The sequence below is a fragment of the Cupressus sempervirens genome, chromosome 3, assembly GCF_028749045.1.
Source record: "Cupressus sempervirens isolate cs-2001-9-10 chromosome 3, ASM2874904v1, whole genome shotgun sequence".
In the NCBI taxonomy this organism is placed as follows: Eukaryota; Viridiplantae; Streptophyta; class Pinopsida; order Cupressales; family Cupressaceae; genus Cupressus; species Cupressus sempervirens.
The window spans coordinates 492,768,252-492,785,116 of NC_143120.1; the positions used below are offsets into that span (position 1 = coordinate 492,768,252).

General features: G+C 34.5%; 1 protein-coding gene across 2 annotated transcripts in view; it reads right to left on the bottom strand.

Annotated features, from left to right (window-relative positions):
• The window catches only part of SIK1 (Protein kinase superfamily protein), a 234,777-nt gene that overhangs the window by 36,623 nt on the left and 181,289 nt on the right, over nucleotides 1–16,865 (bottom strand). The window contains exons 15-17 of one of the 2 annotated variants that reach the window (XM_089820509.1): nucleotides 2,974–3,220; nucleotides 2,535–2,750; nucleotides 2,215–2,300 (exon numbers count right to left, since the gene is read on the bottom strand). In XM_089820509.1, coding sequence (XP_089676635.1) covers nucleotides 2,215–2,300; nucleotides 2,535–2,750; nucleotides 2,974–3,220 — 549 coding nt within the window. The remainder of the gene's footprint in view (nucleotides 1–2,214; nucleotides 2,301–2,534; nucleotides 2,751–2,973; nucleotides 3,221–16,865) is intronic. The other variant, XM_089820510.1, reaches the window with a different exon arrangement.

Below are 16,865 nucleotides of genomic sequence, written 5' to 3' on the forward strand. Positions count from 1 at the left end.
AAAAGAGGAATACGCATAGGTCAGTGTTTTGTTAAAATAAGTTAGGAATCTCTTGCAGAAATTTAACATCTGCCTAGAGGATTCATATTTGCAAGCTTGGACCAAGCAACAAACGGTGTGCAGGTTTGCTGAAAGAATCTTCAGAAGACGTAACTGTACACAGCTGGTCGTTCAAAGCATTAGTTGGAAAACTCTCACTCGGCGACAACTTGCCAAGCCCCTAAAAGTTTTTTCGGCAAAAAATTGGCCAATTTATTAAAAATACTTGGGAAAACTCGGGAAGCTAAAAATACCACTAAAATGTAATTAAATTTTTTTTTAATTTTTTGCAAATTCCAATGAGAAGGTGCATTTAATGAGTTAATTAAAGAGAACACAAAAGAAACAAGCAGAGTTTAGATATATATAAATGCATAGTCGGTACAATTTCTCATGCGGAATGCTGATGGCAGGAAGCAAAATAGTAAATAGTTTTTGTCAGAAAAAATAACATTTTTGGCTTCAACCTGCCACGGCCAAGTCGTTTTGTAGAACTCTCCAAGTTTTTTCAAAATACTTGACGATTAAACAAGGAGTTTTTTAAAAAATCAGCGATTTTTTCTCTGCAAGTAAAACCGCCAAAAACTCGCCACAGAGAAGAGCTCGGCAATTAGTGGCAAATTGTCGAGTATTTGGCGATTATGCCAATTATGGTTCAAAGCACTAACAAACATCTTTTGAGTTGAACCAAAAATTGAAGAGATATAAGATAGGTGCTGTTAGTCTGGTCGTATTTCATCTTCAAAGATTGCTTCTGCAATTTTTCAGAGAATGAGGGATAGCATTGGCTGAGAATATTAATGACTATCAGAATGGTGTACAAAGGGAGTCCGGGCCAAGCAAGCTTGACAGGTTAGATGTGAGGAAGCAAAACGGCAATGTTGGAGACAACTAAATTATCCTGTAAATTCGAGGAATGCTACAATTAACTTTGTGGCATGTTTTGAATGCAAGACATCACATATTTGAAGCACGGAAGAGGACTTAACACACATTATGACCAAAAACAGAATGATTATTCACAATTTAGTCTCTGGATGAAATTCACTGAGGCAGTGTGGAACTGGTATAGTCCGAGATTAGGAAAGACTCAGAAGCTAGCTGGACACATACAGTAAACAACAGGGTAGCATATTACACATGTATGCCCTCTACATCTAACTTTATAAAGATAAGGTAGAAATAAGGTTTACGGGGTTATATGGTTTGGGGTACACAAAAGCTGTAGGAGCGCAATACCTGTTGCAGAGCTCAAAAACTTCAGGTGTAACTGCCAAGATCCATGGGCTGAAAATTTCCGTACTTCATATACATGTAAATTCAGGGCCCAAATATTGAAACGTCCAACTTGAAAGTTGAAGCACAATGCTATCATGGAAATAAATCATGTATCATATTAGAAAAATCAACGTATCAAGATATGGTGACCGAACATCTAGAAGAAAACAAGCTGCAAAACCCTTGAATATTGTTGGCTGAAATGCAAATCAGACATTAAATGTGTCAGAATGTCATAGGATGGAGAGTTAATAAAATACAAATTAACATATGTATCAGGGGTATTGTAAAAATAAACAGCTTTGAGTCGTTGATAATTTTAGTGGCAAATTTTTGCTAATGGTATATTTTTGTCATTTTCCTATAATAAGGAAAAATCGTAATTTCAAAGCATTTGAACATTCAGATTTCCCCTATGTTTTCCAAACAATTTTTTTCTGATAATTTGTCAAATGTATCAAACATATAGAATTTTTTAGGCAAATTAAATACATTTTCTAAATTAAAGTTAATGTTATGAAAATAAAGTAAGGCAGCAAGGAAAATGGGAATGTATTTTAATGTGTGCACACTTGTTTAATAATAAAGGAGGAAGATACATCATCATTTGTAAATTGCATATTTGTAAGTTGCTTAGTTATGTACGTTAGATAATCATCACAATTTTATAAACATTGAACCTTCACCTTAATACCTTATCTCTATTAGTTACTAGTTATATTACTAGACAATTAATGTGTAAGCCATAATAAGCTTATATATATAATATCTTCTACATTTATACCTTATGTCTGAGCTTTACTTCTAATATTAGATTTAAAAATTCAATATTTAAAAATGTGTCATTATTTCTAAGCTTCTAAAAACTAATGTTTCTTAAATTAATACCCAGCTTACATTTTATGATAGGCCAGAGCTCTTGCAAGATTTAGCAGTGTTGTACTTGTAGCAAGTCTTTGGCACACACTTGGAGGAAGAGGCATCTGTAGATACTCATAGATACCACCAAATTCATTGATGTGAGTAAACCCATGTGCAGATCAGTCATGAGAAGAAAAAAGAACTGTGACTAGCATAAGGTTTTGAAACATTAATTGGGAAAGTTATAAATCATACAAAATGATCGCAGTATAAGTTCTTAGCCTGAAAAACAGCCAGGAAATGGAGATAAACAAGTGACAAGCAGTTATTTAAGTATAAGATAAGAAGCATCATACATCATTATTTGGAGGCTTTCTTCCTCTGCATAGCTGTCCATCCCCAAAGCTTGCACCATTGTAGAGCTCTTGAATTGCTTCCAATGCAATAGCACCACTGTGGTCTGGTTCCCCTTCACCATACATATTACCTGATATCAAAGCAATGGGAGATATATCTGTGGCTTTCAAGAATGGGATTGGCACTGTATTACCAGCAGCATATATAGATGACAGCTGCACAAATGTTAAAATTTATAAATCTCATGTGGGAGAAATTATTAATAACAAGAATAAAAAAATACATCAGTCACAGAAATTTAAACTGATGATGCAAAAATAATGTAAAAAATAGAATCCAACAATAAGGACATAAAACTGCAATAAAGGTATACTCAATATCTGTTCACAAGTGCCACAACTTGGTTAAGTTTCCAAAAACTTGGAATGAGGAAAATACTTTGTCTTGAAGAGCAAAACCTTGACGACCCACAGTAGCAGAATTCTTTACTGTGCCTCCAACTATACTAGGACTTGTCTGAGCTTCACTATCATCTCCATGTTTCTTTCTAGGAAGTGTCTTTCCATGAGAATGTGGACCTGGAGACGGACGGGGAGAAATTGAAGCATCTTGATGATGTGAAGCTCCTAAGACTATCCCTAGGATTGACGAGGCTGCCTTAGATCCAACCTCTTCCATCTCAGCCCTGGTAGAAATGTTATCAAATTCATTTAGCATGCTAACAAAATAAATGATCAAAAACGCTAAAGCATAGGTTTGTATTCCAGTTTCCATGGTCAAGTCATGCAGCAGTGTTTTTTTTTCTTCACTATACACCAGTGTCTTAAGTAAGATTTTATAAATATAAAGAACATGCATGGAAGAAGGCCATTGAAATTTTGAAGTCCAATTTAGGACCACTCCAAATAACAATAAAATGATAAGAAAATTGCCATAGCTCCATTCACTCAGTCCAAAGGTAGGATATTTCATGGATATCACCATTTCATCTTTATTCACATTTGTTCAAATTCCCCACAAGTCTGCCACCTAAATGTCATTTTGGTTGTCCATTAATGTCAAATTGTTTGAAGGATGAAGTATTGATAACAAGTTGGAAGGATGAAGTATTGTTGACCAAATGTGTTGGTACTTAGATTGTGTTATTGCTGTCAGGTTTTATTGAGAATCTGGATTTATTTATACTAGTTTGGAAAAATATGGATACCAGAAATTGTGGTGGAAGTCTCTTTTATGGATATGATTTAGAATATGTTATACAGCTACAGTTCCTTGGTCTGGATTGTATCTGTTGGTTTGTTGCTATATATCATAATACTACGTTGCGCATGTTCTGTTGAGTTTGTTGGTTTGGCATATTGGTCTATGTGCCTATGTCTAAAATTGTCTCTGTTACAATGTCTCTTTTATATCATTCAGAATGAATTTGTTTAACTTATTATTCTTGATCTTCCTAATTTATAAGTCACATTATAACTTTTGTGCACAATACTTCTAGTAGTTTCTTTCTAATAAATGTTATATATTGTTGAACTAAATATTAATTTGATGCTTGTTGGATGTTTGATGTGAATCTTACATGATATTTTTGCCTTGATAATATATGCTTGTTGAATGCTGTTTGCCATGTCCCCATTTTTAAAATTGAATTTTAATAATAATTAGATAATACAACATTATTGAATAAATAATGATGATTAAATCATATTAAAACTAACATAATAATATAAAAAGTATATATAGTTAAATATATAATCTATTATCAATAAAATAATATTAAGTATAAGATGTAAAATGATTAAATAATAATAAAATTACAACGAATGAATACATAAATAAAACTAAATATAAGAGAGATTATTGTAGAAACTATATTGCCTTTTTAAATAGGATTTAATAATAAATGACAATAAATAATTTAATAAAGAATAACATAAATTAACTAAATCTACTGAAAAGTCAAGAGATGTGTAATAAAGAGATGTGACTCCTTCAAATTAATATATAAAGGGGAGGAGAGTTTATTTTAAATAGAGGAAGAAAGAGGAGGAGAAGATAGGAGTTAAAGAAGGATTAATGGAAGAGGAAAGGAATGGGAAGAAAATAAGGAAGGGTTTTTTCAAAGGTTGCAATGATGAAAGGATGTGAAGGTTGTAATTATGAATGGTTGTGACTCTTCGAAAAAGTTGTAATTATGAAGTGTTGTGGCTTTTCGAAAGGATTTTAATCATGAAGTGTTGTGACTTTTCAACAGGATTTAAATTATGAAGTATTGTGATTTTTCAACTGGATTGTGACTATGAAGTGTTGTGACTTTTTGAAAGGATTGCAATTATGAATTGTTGTGACTTAAAAGGATTGTTATTAAGAAAGGTTGTGAGTATTGAAAAGGAGGACATCGATGAAAAATGATACAAGGTATGAAAATAGATGGAATCAAAAGGACAAATCAACAAAGTGTGAATAAGATTAAGCATAATTATTGCAAGACAAAACCACACATGCTAAGCAAAGATAAGGTACTTGTCATAACCCCATAATAACATATGACTAATGTAAATAAATAAATACACACACACACACACACACACACACACACACACACACATATACATATATTATTCTAAATATATAAATATGTATTCAATTCATTTGTCATTGAATAAATAATAGTAACCATTATGACACATTAATCATTATAATGTTGAAAATTAACATTAACACAATATGAATCCATAGAATTAATCAGTAATCAATATGATGATCAACCATTAATATCATATTGAAATATTATCCCAGTGACAATAATAATAAAATAATAGAAAAATAATAATTTCAATAATTAATATATACTAATAAATATTAATTGGCAATCAATAATAATAGTCAATCCTTGCTATACATAATATAATTAAATAATGACAAGTTAAAATGGCGAGCAGAGCAATCATTAGTTATGTGAAAAATGTGAACTATGGGACAAAAGATAATCGATCATACAAACAAGGCTAGAAAGCTAAGAAGATAGGAAATTTTACGAAGAATGCAAAACCCAACATTTGTTTGGTGCCATATCTATTGTCGGAATTCCAAAGCCCTAGAAAGGAGAGGAAAAACCCAAGCAAAATCTATTAGGCCGTAACCCCTTTCATTATCAATCCTCCTGCAAAAATCAATAATACTGTAGAAACATCAAACCCGTTTTCGGTTCTAGGTGTGCAAAAAGATCTAGAACATCTAGACACAAAGCGGACGATCCTCAAAGATTCAGGGGCCACTTTAGCAGAAACCCTAGCAATATCGGCAAACAATGCAGAGAGGATAAGAGGTAAAACTTGGTCAAATGTGGTCAGGAACGTCATCAACCAAGCCACAGTGGTCCCAAATCAAGTATCTTCATTCCATTCCCACCGGGAGAAAATTAGCAAGCCTCGGATAAATTTCCAATCTCCTAATTATGAATCTTCTGAGCTTTCCAACTCCCTTGGATCATATAGTATTCGCCCTATCATTTTTTCTACGACAAGTTAGGATAATTAGATTAGGTTTTTTAATCTCACTAAATACTTAGAATATAATAAAAATGAGTTGTACTCTAAGTAGATAGGTTTTTTATCTGAATCAATCATGGATCCCCCAAATATTCATAAGAGTCAACCCAGGAAGAATGAGATCACAAGTCTAACCTCTTCCAATGCTTCACCTAATACATATATTCTGCCTCATCGCAAAAACTCTGTATCCAATCTCCCTGTTTACCCTAACATTCAGCCCATATTGATTCCTAAACCCTATCCCAACAAATCTAAAGATAAATTCCTTATTATTAGTAATCATGATAGCAAAGACCGTTGGCAAGAGTGCCAAAATGTTGGCTTATTTGCATTCTAGAATAGGCCAAAATTAGAAATGATTAATCTCATCAATTGGTTATAGGAATTCTGCAATAACCAGGTAAGTATCTCTCACCACTCTAACAGGTTAGTATACATACATTGCAATTATGAATGTGTCAAAAAAGATTTCCTCTATGTCTCTGACTGTTATTTTAAAGGTTTTGTTGTGAAATTCTTTGAATGGATACCAGATTGTAAGAAAGGAATGTTAAGCTTCTTGATCCCAACTTGGATCACCCTTCAATCCCTTCCTCCGGAACTTTTGCATGTAGAAATTATTAGGAAAATAGGGCTCTCTATTGGTGATTTGATTGCTATGGATGCATCCTTTAGTTACTGCAATAATATCAAACTTTTCATCAATTGTAAGGTTAATTATTTGGAATTCAAACCTATTAAAGTAATAACAAACAGAGCTATCTATAATTTAAACTTCCATAGATGTGAAGGTAAAATCTCATAAATAATTAGACTAGACAATGATAGGAAAATCTTATTCAAAAGTTGCAATTAACCACGAATCTTAAGAATACTTTCCCTATGATGAACATAAGGAATCAAAGAGAGCACCGAAGGGATTCTTTCCATAAGAAAGATCTAGAAAAGATTTGCCAGGATACTATAGGAAAAATAGAGCTAGCTCTTGAGAGGGAGGCAGTCAGAACGGATAAGACAATAAGATCAAGCCCATTGAAAGAGATCAAAAACAACCTTTCTCCAATTCCCAAGGAAGTATAGGAGAAAGAAAGCAGAGACAAGAAGATAAAAAGAAAGAAATTCAACGCACAGAAGAGGAAAAACATTCAATATCAGAAATCAGCAAAGAGAATATTGATGTACCAAATAAGGAGGAATGTAAAGGAATCAGCCCTTTTTAAAAAAACAGAATTCTTGTGTAAATCAAAGCTCCAAAGATCTCAGCAGAGATAAAGGAAAAAGTAATCATAATATGGCTAATATAAGGCAACAAGGATTAGTCACTAGCAGCAAAAAACTCAAGAAAAGATTAAAAAAAGTCAAAAAGAACAAGAATACAAGAATAATAAATGAAGAGGAAAAGTCATCAGAGAAAATGGTGAAACGAGAAGACAAAAAGCCATTGGATAATGGGGTTAGTAGCATAGAAGAAATAGAAAATAACCCTCTATTTGCAAGTGAAGATTCAGAACATGGGAAGCTTAAGTATACAAAAAAGGAAATGGAAACTCCACAGAAATAGATAGAAGATCTTGTGAAGGAAACCAGAATTAACAATAAAGGGACAATTTGTAGGTTTACCAAATTTTGGCGAACTCCACCAATCAGTTCAAAATTCCTTGATTCTATCGGCAGTGATCACAAGGTAAAGAGAAGTGAATACAGCAAAAGAAAAAGATCCTTAACACAGGAATTTCAAGAATTTTTAAATAAGGATTTGATATGTGATGAAGACTTGGAAAGGGCAACTCTAAACAAGACAAAAACATAACTTGGAATCATTAACTGAGGAATTGATCCAAGTATTTAGCTTTGAGAATATACATAAGAGTAGTGAATCACAGAAAGAGAATCTCATACAACAAGTCTTGAAATTAGGAGACAACTATACTTTTGAAGAGAAAAAGAGATTTGCTAAGTATAGAGAGTGAAGACAAAAACAAGAAAGCCTTACAGATAACCAAAGGTGCACTAGTGATAGCACAAGACAATGACTCTGAGGGGAGTGACCTCAAAAAGTTACCATCAATAGATGATAGATTTATAAAAGATCAGTTATGCATAGCAGAGCAAATATTACAAGAACTAGAATATGAAGATAGAAAAGAAAAAGAAGGTAAACAATCTGAAACCACTTTAAATGTGCAGGAGAATATAGAGAAGCTCGGAACCCAGATGAATCAAGAAGGGATAAACTCTCCTAAGTGTGGCAAAGTGAAAGCTAAAAAAGGTAGGAAATCCCTTGAGGAACTCAGAGAAGTAGATGGGTAGGCAAAAGAACAGCAAAAGATCAATCAGTTACTTAACCCAGGGAAGGGGAAGATCCTTCCCAAGGAAGCATGAAGATCACCACTTGGAATGCTAGGGGCTTAAATACACCTAGCAAGAAATGACTACTAAAACAAAACTTAAAACTATTTGAATCTGAAATTATTATACTACAAGAAACAAAGTTAAATAAGGAAGAAGGAACCAAGCTAGAAAGAAGATAGGTAGTTGGAATGTTAACTTTCATGAATCTAGAGGAGCATTAGGAGGCTTAGGCATTATTTCGAACCCCAGGAAAGTTACTCTAGATATATTAAAAACGAATAATTATTGGATGAGCAGCAAAGTCAATAGCATCAAAACTAACCTACAGTTCATTTTAGTAAACATATATGGCCCAATCTATAACATAGATAAAAAACTTTTATGGGACAAAATTAATTAATTTATCAATAATCATAGAACTAAACTTATTCTCGTAGGTGGCAAATTCAACACTATCTTGAGAACTGAGTGATTTTAACCCTAATATTCAATTCTCTATTCTAGCAATAGGAGGATCTGACCACTATCTTGTTAATTTTAAAGGCTCTAGAATGTATATATTTGTCTCAAAAATGAAAATGCTTAAAGAAAACATACTTAAATGGAACAAAGAACACTTTTATAATATATTTAAAGAAAAAATAGAGATTGAGGAAAGATTAAAGGAACTAAATTTAGAAGTAATCAAGAGGGGGATGAATAATAATAGCTTTTATCTAGAAAAAGAATTACTTGCCAAACAAGAAAGCGTATTGGCAAAAGAAGTCTTTTGGAGACAAAAGTCAAGAAAAAAATGGCTAGATCAACGAGATTGGAACACAAAAAATTTCCATAACTCCACTCTTCACAATAGGCTAAAAGTAAAATAGTTAAAATCATAGATCCTCTGGATACAACCATTGAAAATCTAGATAAAATAGTTGAGATTTTTGTGAGTCACTTTCAGAAAATATTAAACAACTATGATAGCATGAATAGGTTTTCTCAATAAAAAATGCTTGAAGCCATACCCAAAGTAGTTACATTAGAAGATAATAAAGCTCTAAACAAACCTATCACCTTAAAGAAGTCAGAATGGTGTTATTCAACATGAATCCTGACAAATCTCCAGGTCCAGACGGATTCCAAACATTTTTCTACCAAAAATACTGAGACATTATTGGTATAGATCTCTGGAAAGCTATTGAAGCATCAAGAAATGGTGGATCGTTGCTATCTGAAATCAATCACACCTTTCTCAACTTGATCCCTAAAAAGGAGGATTCGAAAACCCCCGGGGATTTCAGACTTATAGCATTATGCAACACTATCTATAAAATCTTATCTAAAATTTTAGCAAATAGACTTAAATTGATTCTCCCTAAGATTATATCTAAAGAACCTGTTTCGTTCCAGGTAGATTGATCCTAGATGGAATACTAATTATACAGGAAATGCTACATTCGGCCAATAAGAATAAAGTGGCAAGCACGTTCATGAAATTAGACACCCAAAAAGCATATGAAATTATTGACTGGAGGTTCTTATGTAAAACCTTAGAAGCCTTTGGTTTCTCGCACCAATGGATTAACTTTATATATCAGTGTATTTCTACTACAAATATTTCAGTCCTTATTAATGGTACCCCTGAAGGTTTTTTTGAAACTTCAACAGGCATTAGACAAAGATATCCCTTATCTCCATTTCTATATATTATCATGGCAGAAGCCTTTGAGAGAACACTCACCAAGGCTCACATTGAAGGAAAATAAAGGGTATTGCTGTAACAGAAAATATCCCCAACATTACCCACCAACAATATGCAGATAACACCATTCTGCCAAGTGAAAGTACAACAAAAGAGGCCCTAAACATCAGGGCTATCATTCAATAGTATGTGGCAGCGTCGGGTCAAAAAGTGAATGTAGCAAAATCTGAAATCTTTTTATTAACACTAAACCTAAAATGGAAATGCAAATCTGCAGCATCATGGGGTACAAAAAGGGCACATTCCCATGTAAATACCTAGGTATCAAGTTAGAAAAAGGCAGTAAATCCAATAAGGCATGGCAAAGTATTTTGGATAAACTGGATGCTAGCTTAGGCAGCTAGAAAGATAAATGGCTTACAAAAGCTGGTAAAATCACCAAGATCATATCAGTGTTGTCCGCTATCCCAACGTATCCGCTTTCCTACCTTCCTTTGTCTAAACATATCAATAAGAAGCTTGAGGCCAAACTTAAAAGCTTCCTCCAGAACGATTGTGAGGACTCCAAAAAATTGGCGCTCATAAGATGGGAAAACATTGTAAACCAAGGGAGTTTGGAGGTTTAGGTATTATTAACTTATATTGGCAAATGAAGCATTAGGGACTAAACTTACCTGCCGCCTTTTTGTAGAAAGGGATCATAAATGGGCTAAAATTATGTATAACAAACACCTTAATGCAACTGATCCCCTTTCCATCTTCAGGATGAAGACCCTTCCAAAGGATCTGAAAGTTGGAATTTTATGGTTAAAAGCCGAGCCCTTATCAGTAAATATCTCACTTGGGCTATTGGAAAGGGTGATGAAGCCTTATTTTGAGAAGATTCATGGGATGGGCTTCCCCTAGTATACAACATGGAGATATCAGTAAGCATCAAAGAGAAATTAGTCAAAATCTGGAGAAGCAAGGTTAGTGATTATAAAACCAAAATAACGATGAATGGAATCTCAATCTGGGTATGGAAATATGTGGACAGTATAGATATGGAACCAGCAGCGAAAAAGGTATACGAAAAGATAATCCAAAGTAGGAAAATTAATCAATTAGAAAGAAATGGCAATCTCATATGGGCAGCTTCAAAAGATGGCAAGTACAGTGTGAAAAATGGATATAAAGCTCTCATTCACTCACAAAGATCGGAAGAAGTGGAAATCCCACTTAAACTCTGTTGGGATTCGTCATGTTTGCCGAAGGTGGGTTTCTTTTTATGGCTGGCATTTCAGAATAGGATCCTTACGGCCGACAGATTCTGCAAGTTAGGTATTGAGGGCCCACCAAGATGTGTGTTATGCAAAGAAGACAACGAAGACAATGATCACATCTTATATAGATGTCCTTATACACAACATTGTTGGAAATAAGACATATGTTGGGTTGGAACACCCCCATGCCAAAATCCTTGGTTGATTTTCTCAAATGATGGCCTACTGACACTAGTAAAGGTATCTACTACAGAATATGGAAAATTTGCCCATCTATGCTCATGTGGGAGGAATAGAAAGAAAGGAATAGAACAATATTCAATGACCAGGATATACAGCCAGATGAGATTATCAAAAAAATAGAAGCATGTATAGTTGAGACTTTAAACTCTCACCTTAGAAATTCCCAAAAAGAAGAAGGATCATTCTCACGCTGGGATGGGGCAATAAAAAGAAATGGATAAACCTTATTAATCCCTCGCTTACTTATTAAAAAAAGATTAAAGAGGCAAGGGAAAACTATAGATGGACCCCTCCACCGATGGGGTGGGCCAAGTTAAACTTTGACGAAGCTTCAAGAGGCAATCCTAGTTCTGCAGGAATCGGATGTATCATTACTAATGAGTGAGGCAAGTGGATTGCCAAAAGGGGTAAATCTATAGACCCAACGACTAATAATATGACTGAGCTAGAAGCCTTGCAAGAAGGACTTCAACTTTGCCTAACCCTAGGCCTCTCCAAGATTATCATTGAAGGAGGTTCTCAGATTGTATTAAATGCAATTAGGAAAAGAGCAACATCTAACTGGGTCTTAAATTCAAAGTTAGATGAAGTCCTTAATATTCTGGACCATTTCACAGATACTCAGATTTGTCATATTTTTCGGGAAGGCAACAGGAAGGCAAATTACTTGGCAAATAAGGGTGCTGATGGTGTAGATTCTTTAATTGTCAATGATTGGTAGTCCTAATAGGAGCCCCTAGCTCTCATAACACTTATCAATATTTAATCGTAAGCATTCTAATAGACTCTATAAAGTAGTTATCTTAACTAGACGATGATCTAGACCAGCCTTGAAGAAACTCTTAAGTTCTCAGGATACAATTTTAACAGTATCCCCATCTCTTGTGAATCTTAAACAGTATACTAACATAATCAACTCTTTTACCCCTCATTAATGGGATTTTCTCCAAGTATATTCATATAATATCGCTTATACAACACATATAGGGGTAGACAGAGAGTATGGATATATCAAATTGATAAAAATCTTAAAATAAAATATAAAAGGGTCTTCCACTTCAGATAACCTATTCACTAGGAGTGTTGTGTCGCAAAGCAAATTAAGTATGTCAATTAACCATTAGCCGATTACTCATCATCGATACTAAATATTTCTAATAACATGGTCTTTTATCCCCTTTTAATTTCTAAAGATAGATAGCTCTTCCCTATCTTTCCCATCATGGTGTTACGCTCTCCCCCATCATGTAGCATTACATAATGGAGTCATGTAGGTGGCATCAGCTAATGTCGACATGTATCCATGTACTTCTAGATCCTTCACAAGTAGAAATTTTGCCTTTTAAACCCATTCTTACCCTGTCACTTTCATCTTGCACTTGTTTTAACCTTACTATGGACACCAATATCTATGTTTTCCATGTATTAGAAGTGTGGACTATGGCTTTTCGGGGCAATGTGAAACCTAAGAGATGGAATCGATTGTTGAAACCGGGGGATGATATGACGAGAATTGTGGTGAGTCGTGCCCTAGGAGAAGGAATTTTCAATTATGATTTCACATGGAGAACAAATAGCAATATTATAGGGACATTCATTGGGTGTATGGCTAGAGCCAAAGTAGATAAATGGGCAATGGTAAGACTCTATCGAAATGTGTTTGATCCAGTTTGGTGTGTGGGCTTGGAAGAAGTCATTATGAGTTTAGATGAGAAACTCAGAACTCCCCTCCCAGAAATATATATGGCACATCCACCTAGGAGTATCAATCTAGCAATAGTACCAAGACGACCTTCGCAGGTTATTCGTGAGCATGCAGCTTTTAATCTAGTATGGCCAAAAATGGAATCTAGCATCTAGTTTCTCCTTAGATGGAGAGGGATAGTGGAGGATGAAGGCAAGGCATGGCTCAAAAACTACCTAGGCATTTTCAAATCTTATATTCACCCGTGTGTGGAGTTGTAGAATCTGGAAGCACCGGTTTTTTGCATCCCCAACATTGAAAAATCAAGCAAGGAGAAGGGCACCTTTGAATTCCCGCCACACTTCCAATCTGAAAACCCCAAGGATATCACTGAGATCATTATGGTTTTTTGGAAATGGCAATTTGAAACTTGGTCTAAGTATGGAATTCTAGTTTTTGAACTCCAGCAAACGGGCTAAGGGTTCCCCTATTTTTTTCCCCTGTTCTGCCCTCGGCCCTATGTCTTGGTTTGTTCTCTGTTTGGTCCTTTTCGTCTCTCCCTTGGGTCTGTAGGCTTTGATTTCATAAGTTTGCTAGGTTGTCTAGATTCAGGCCAGTAATGCATGTATCTAAAGTTTCTTCCTTCGGAATAGTAGTAAGGATAGCATGATATGTTTATCGTCTATGAATTGTATTAAGGTTTACATTGGCCATAGCTTGTAACAACAAATGCTGGCAGCTTTTTCAGAGGATACTCTACAAGCTAGGTTATAATGTTTAGTAGCTTAGAGATCCCTGAATCTTATTTTAATGGTGCTATTTTGTATATGTTATGATATTGCTTAGAACGTGTCTTTATCTGCTTAATATTACTGGGATTTGTCTAAACTATGATAGTAGAAACATATGGTCAACACAAAAGGATAAAACTCCAATCTCGATAGGTAGACTGTGTTAGCATGAATGCTGATGTTGTCTAGATTCGGGCCAATAATGCATGTATCTAAAGTTTTTTCCTCTGGAATAGTAGTAAGGATAGCATGATATGTTTATCGTCTGTGAATTGTATTAAGGTTTACATTGGCCATAGCTTGTAACAAAAAATGCTGGCAGCTTTTTCAAAGGATTCTCTACAAGCTAGGTTATAATGTTTAGTAGCTTAGAGATCCCTGAATCTTATTTTAATGGTGCTATTTTGTATCTATTATGATATTGCTTAGAATGTGTCTTTATCTGCTTAATATTACTGGTGTTTGTCTCAGCTGTGATAGTAGAAATATATGGTGAACACAAAAGGATAAAACTCCAATCTCGATAGGTAGACTGTGTTAGCATGAATGCTGATGTTGTCGAGGAGCATTGCAAAACATTGATATAATGTATTTATAACTGTGTTTGTCATTGATGACAACATAGTAATAAGTTTGTAAAAGACTAACAAAGCAATAGACTGTGATTTTTGTATTGAGAACATTATATTACTTATCTGATGATGCACAGTTAGCAGCGCATACTACATTGTGTATTTGTCACAAGAGTAAGTGCACAAAACTTGAATCGATAATGTACAAAAGATATGGTTGATCTACGAAGAACCGTATGGAAACAGAGTATTAGGAAAGCAGTTCCTATTGTATGATTGCTACAGTTCATTGCAATTGTGGTGAAGGGTTGCACAGTCAACTGGAGATAGTATATTGACCGCTGAGGACATCAGACTGCGCATGTACGGAAGTCGCACGTGTGAAAGTTTGTGTATAACTATGAGCCGACAGCATTAATTAAAAGTGTATTTCATTTAATTAATGTGCGATAATGAAGTGTGAAGCCGACTCGAAGATTTATTATTGAGTGTGGTATAAAGGAAAGATGTTTTCCGTGTTTTATAAGTGTGAGAAAAGAGAAGACTTGCGAATTACTAAGCAGCAATGCAGAGTGACTTACTAATGTGTGTAAGTGACCTTAAGGGTTATTGTTACTGAGTTTAGAGTTCCAGATCTGATTGCATGATCTGAAGGTGAAGGAGTCTGACATACTGGACAAAGGAAGAAGTGAAGGCTTGTTACACATATATTATTCTGAGAGGAATAGTACTGAAATCAATTGGAGAGTGGGTCCGTTGATCTGATCCTGAGGCTGTTTGGACAGTGGGTTCAGCTGCCTTCCACAACTCCTAACAGGGATTCAAAGTCTCCTAATAGGGACTCTTTGTAATAAATGTTGTAATAGACTCCTAACAGGGTCCATCCTCTAACAAGGAATATTCATATTAGTACATCATTTTGTGGGCATCATTCCCATCGGGGTTTTCCCTCTGATCAAGGGTTTCCCTAGTCAACACATCTAGTGTTATTGTGTATGAGCATCTCTTTATGGTTGTTGTTTACATTGGTTGATTGGTCAAAATTGTTTAAGAGGATAAATGTTTCAATTGTCATATAACTAATTCAACCCCCCCCCCGCGCCCTCTCAGTTATATTGGTGACTATTATTTCTAACAGACTAAGCAGTTTGGAACAATCTAAATCTCCTTGGAAGGGCAATTAGGATGGCATAAAGGGCAATAAGCAGAAACAATTCTAATAAAAACAAATTCTCAATTTGATAATGCAATTACTAAAATGAGTAAGGGTAGGATCTTATTGTATATAGGAAAAGTTTTAACAAATAAAGTACAGTGACTCCTAGTTCAATATACTAGAACCAGTTTTAGTAGAATTCGGAAAAATTGAATTTGTCTTTTGTTCTTGATTAAAGAATGTTAGGATCGAATTCTCAGTAGAAATAAATATGAATGTAAAATTAAGGAAGAGCACAACTACCAATTAGGATTAAAAGGATAAACAAAGTAATTCAATAATATCCTACAAGGAATTCAAGATAACAACTGTTTTTAACTAACAGCTCTAACATTTGCTTCAAGCTGTATTTACTGAGTAGCAAGGCAGTAAGGAGTAAGCATCTCAGGCAAACAACTTAGAAGAGGGATCTACTAAGAGTTTAACACTCTATTTGAACCATTCATCTCAAATAGAGGGTTATGTTTGATTGATAGGGGAATCATCAAGATTACAAAATTCAAAAGAGGACTCGTGTTCTCCTTGTAATGATAATAAAACATTGATAATCGACAACTAGGGTATGCCCCTTTTAATAATGCAATAATAAAGGACTACAGTCCCGGGCAAGACTGGAGGTTTTCTTCTCTGTTCTTTCCTACCAGTGCCCGTCTGAACGGAGATACTTTGTTGTTCTATTATTAATTTTTAATATAATCAAGGCTTTGGCCCTTTACTAATCAAAAAAAAAAAAGTCAATCCTTGCTAATATATAATAGAAAATCATTAATATAAATGCGCAAGCCAAGGGGCACAACCTTATAACTAGGGATGCACCATTTAATACTATACATATACAATAAACATTTAAAGGGACAAGCATATTGAGGAATAAGGAAAAAAACATCCAATCACCTTTGAAAGAAAAGAATCAACTCACCACTGAAGTCAGAAGAAAACAAAGAAGGGAGAAAGCAATTAATTTTTTAA